At 46.4% G+C, this 4,199-nt stretch overlaps 1 protein-coding gene across 1 annotated transcript in view; it reads right to left on the bottom strand.

Moving 5' to 3' along the window:
• The window catches only part of LOC107084655 (tankyrase-1-like), a 26,859-nt gene that overhangs the window by 7,950 nt on the left and 14,710 nt on the right, over positions 1-4,199 (bottom strand). Inside the window, exons 9-17 of the mRNA XM_015374580.1 lie at positions 3,320-3,441; positions 3,146-3,237; positions 2,990-3,068; positions 2,740-2,911; positions 2,510-2,589; positions 2,177-2,322; positions 1,931-2,096; positions 1,632-1,851; positions 1,436-1,545 (exon numbers count right to left, since the gene is read on the bottom strand). Coding sequence (XP_015230066.1) covers positions 1,436-1,545; positions 1,632-1,851; positions 1,931-2,096; positions 2,177-2,322; positions 2,510-2,589; positions 2,740-2,911; positions 2,990-3,068; positions 3,146-3,237; positions 3,320-3,441 — 1,187 coding nt within the window. The remainder of the gene's footprint in view (positions 1-1,435; positions 1,546-1,631; positions 1,852-1,930; positions 2,097-2,176; positions 2,323-2,509; positions 2,590-2,739; positions 2,912-2,989; positions 3,069-3,145; positions 3,238-3,319; positions 3,442-4,199) is intronic.

The raw sequence follows: 4,199 nt of genomic DNA, 5'->3' as shown, positions 1-4,199 counted from the left end.
TTTCCCGGTTTTCTTTGTTATATTTTCTTCAAAATTCAGCTGCAAAGAATTCGACTCCGATGTGTTGAGCTTTTGGTGAACTCAGGCTAAAGCAATCTACACTCAATGCAGTCCAGCAGCTTCTAGCCAATGAAATAATTTCATTTGGTCATAAAAATAAAATTCTGCCACCTGCCGCTTCTTCTGGATCAAACCAAGAGCCTTTGTCAGACGGGGGTGCCGCACTAGCTATGATCAGCCCAGTTCTGTTAGCTCTACGCCTGCCGAAGACACAGACGTCCATCCCCGTGAACACTGGGACGCAACTCAATGGGAAAGGAAAGGATTCTGGTTTCAACCGTTGCGTATATTAGCTGCGACACATGAATCAAGATGCTATGACCGAAAACATTTGATTGACAGATGAGCGTTGATATATGATTGGCCGAATTTAGGTGTTCAGGCTGACGTAGAACTAACTGGCCTGCAGAAGATAAGGGGAAAAAGAAAATACAGATTTTAAGACAGGACTTTTTTAAAGCAGGAATGTTCTAAATTTTGGGACAATATAAAATAAAATATATAAGATAAAGAGCACGTTTATATACATGTTTAAGCCAGAATGATTTGACATTTAAATATGATTTCCCTACGACTTTGAAGAATATTTTTTAGGAAAGTAAATGAGGTGAAATTAAAACTTTCTGGATTATATACCAGACTGACAGAAGAAAGTCTTCCATCTTCATTACAATTACAATCTTGGAATAATTCCTGCCCTAAGTGAGTCGTTCTGTCAGCTAAAGGCACATTTAAGAGTCTCTATACTCCATTTAATAATTAATCGATTATTAAATAAGTTGATAATTATTTCAATAATTGATTAATCTGATGGTTTCAGCCCTAATGAGTGCTTATTTCCAAAGACTATCGTCTCCACTTTGCATATAGTGTCATACTGAAAAAGATCCTTTAATTAGATGAAGCTAAATTTGAAACCTCAGTGGTTCTGGATGGAGCAGATTTAGCAAAAACAAAACTTTTTATTGATTATAAATAGAAAATAAAGTTAATTTATGATAAGTTTAGGCTTGTTTCTGCTCTGGGTGACCGATGTTCCAGAAAATAGCCTTAGATTATACCCCACCCTCATTGTATCTATTGTCTACAGTCTATAGAAACATCCATCCAGTCAAAAACCATAAACTTCTTTTACACATTAAACAATAAATCTGATCATTGTATTTGTTAGAGTAAACAGCTTGAGGTTTTGGAATATTAAACTAATTCTGTTCTAAATCAGACATTAGAATCTAAATGTTCGTTAGGAAACGACTTTGGGTCACAGAATCCAACTGAAACCAACTTTACAGAAACTGAGTTTCAGTGAAGTTAGTTTTTCAGACTAATGAGAAGCATCAGCAGAGGAAGCGGCGCTCCGAGCAGAGACACTGACCCCGTACGAGGCGGCGTTATGCAGCGGGATCAGCCCCCCTTTGTCCTGAGCGTTGACGTCGGCGCCATGCTCCAGCAGATACTCCGCCACTTCCAGGTTGTTATAACCGGCTGATGGAAACAGAAACAAACATTTTTTTATTTTCCCTCTTTTAAGCTCAGAGCCCCGGAGCTGGGGGGGCGGATGCCGTCTGTACCTGCCAGGTGGAGTGGCGTGGAGTTGCGGCCCTGAGCGTCTCTACAGTTGATGTTCTCTGGGGAGCAGAGCTTCTGCACCCTGGCCAGGCAGCCCTTCTTGGCGGCGTCCAGCAGGGCGGCGTCCCCTCGCAGCAGGTCCTGGATGTCCGTGTCTCCGTCCTTCACCATGTCCAGAGGAATGTTGCCGTCTCGGTTCTTCTTGGTGGGGTCCGCTCCGTGCTGAAAAGCAGAATGTCAGAACGCGATGCTTCACTCTCCCCCATTACAATCCTCCTCGGTCGCCGTGACGACGCCTCACCTTGAGCAGCAGTTTGCAGATCTCATATTTCCCTTTGGCTGCGGCCTCATGAAGAGGAGTGAACTTCCAGAGGTCGGCCACGTTGACGGAGGCTCCGTGTCTGACCAGCAGCTCCGCCACTTCGTAGTGACCGTAGGAGCAGGCGTTATGGAGGGGAACCAGGCCTCTGGAGGACAGGGAACAATCAGACCACCTTAACATCTGGGTCACAACGCGGCTCGGCGCCACCTTAATAAGCACACCAACCCTTTGTCTTTGGCATGGACGTCAGCACCATGATGGAGCAGGTACTCCACCACTGCCACCCGGTTGTAACCCGCCGCAAAGTGCAGAGGGGTGGAGTGGCGGCCCTCCAGGTCCCTGCAGTTAACATTCTGAGGAGAGCAGAGTTGCTGCAAAGCAAAAAGGGGAAGAAAAGGTCAGAACGTCTCCATCCGATCACCTGAAGGTCCACCTGAGACGCCTTTTAAACATAAATGTTCCTGAGAAAATGTTTTATTTCTACAAATAAACAGGAAATAATCAGGAGATCGGCAGTAACGGTCTCTGATTGGTGCCTCTGCGGCGAGACCAACTGACCTGCACCGTGTCCAGGTCTCCTGCTTTGGCAGCTTCCAGGAACCTGTAGTCCACGTCAGAATTCCGAGTTGGAACGTTTTCTGGGAACAATGAAAGAACGACCCATTGATAAAAGGAAACGCCTCAAAATCTGAGCCCGGAAGTCGACCCAGAACCGGTGAAGCCCGTTCAGACCCGTGGAACCCCCCCAGTATCAGTGAAGCCCTTCCCAGAACCTCTCCTGTTGTTACCGTTCAGGATCTGCTGCACAGCCTCGTTCCCCATCTGAGCGGCGGTGAAGCCCTGCAGAGACACGATGGACGGGTCGGCGCCGTAGCTGAGCAGCAGCTTGCAGGTCTGGATGTGTCCGGCCAGCGCCGCCCGGTGTAGAGCCGTCTGTCCTAGAGTGTCCACCGCGTTCACCTGCAGGAAGTGAGAACTTTACTGATCCCCGTTTCTCCGCCTGAGGTTTGGGAGAACCGGGGCGGAGGAGAGCCCAACCTTAGCTCCGTGTTTCTGCAGAACCTCCAGGATGTCGTTGTGAGCTCGCTCAGCAGCCACGTGCAGGGGGGTCATGAAGCTAGACGGGTCAGAGACGAGAGGGTTAGCGCTCTCAGAGGAAGCTGGACGATGATCTGCAGCCATGCAGGGTCTTACTCTTTGTTCTTCTCGTTGATAGTGGCTCCTTTACGGAGCAGCAGCTCCGTCACCTGCTTCCTCTTGGGATGAGGGGACGCCACGGCGCAGTGCTGCAGCAGAACATCACAGCAGAACCTCAGAAAATGGGAGCAGCGCCCCGACAGAAACGCCGCCTTTTCCCCAACAACTCACCAGAGCCGTCTCATTGGTCTGAGGATGTTTGAAGCCGATGATCTCCAAAGCCAGAGTCTTCTTCACTTTGGCCATGTCGGCTTCACGCGCCGCCTGCAGCAGCGAGTGACCTTTGAACTCGTCTGTGTTTGGGCAGAGGGGGAGAGGAAGCCCTTAGATGTTTCAGTTCTAGATCTGTTCTGCTGATATTTACACTTTATCTTAATTACTGTTTAAAGAAAGCCAGCTGCTGTGGTTTCAGAGGAAAGGAGAAATAAAATATAGAAGGAAAAAAGAAGGTTTTTTTTTAACAGTAAATAAAACTTTTAGTAAAATAAATAAGCCTAGAAACGTTTAAAATCAAGAGATCCACTTTTATAAGCGCAGAGACCTCAGGAAGACTAAAGCAAAGTAGAAATGTAAACAAATAACCGACTAATGATCAGTTATATTTGCTCCATCTAATGAACTGATTACGTCTGCGAAGAAGGGATTTCTTTCCATGTTGTAAAGTTGCTGCCCCCCACTAGAGGGCCACGAAATTCTTAAGATCTTATTTTTTGCCTCAACAGTAAATTATTTGACCATATTTGAATAAAACAAGCAGATGATTTCTATGGATAAGGAATCAATGAGTGACTGTGTACATATTGCCAAAGCTTTTCATTGACCAACTAAAGGCTGCTGCTGCGTCACTGAACACATTCAGATCTCTTTAATTATTAGATTAATCATTTAGATTATTTGACTGTGGTTAAGCTAAGGGGGGATTTGGGATTGATGCACGTCAACCATTGATTTTGCATGTAAACTAGCTGCTCCTGCTGCTCCTGTGAACGCAGCATCAGGCGCTTAACGAGCAGCAGATTCTTTAGCTGCTGGACGCGCCACATCAACCAAT

This window comes from Cyprinodon variegatus, unplaced genomic scaffold, assembly GCF_000732505.1.
Source record: "Cyprinodon variegatus isolate N-32 unplaced genomic scaffold, C_variegatus-1.0 Scaffold105, whole genome shotgun sequence".
NCBI classification, from domain to species: Eukaryota; Metazoa; Chordata; class Actinopteri; order Cyprinodontiformes; family Cyprinodontidae; genus Cyprinodon; species Cyprinodon variegatus.
The sequence above is the reverse complement of the archived record's forward strand: the minus strand, read 5'-3'. Positions and strand labels throughout refer to the sequence as shown.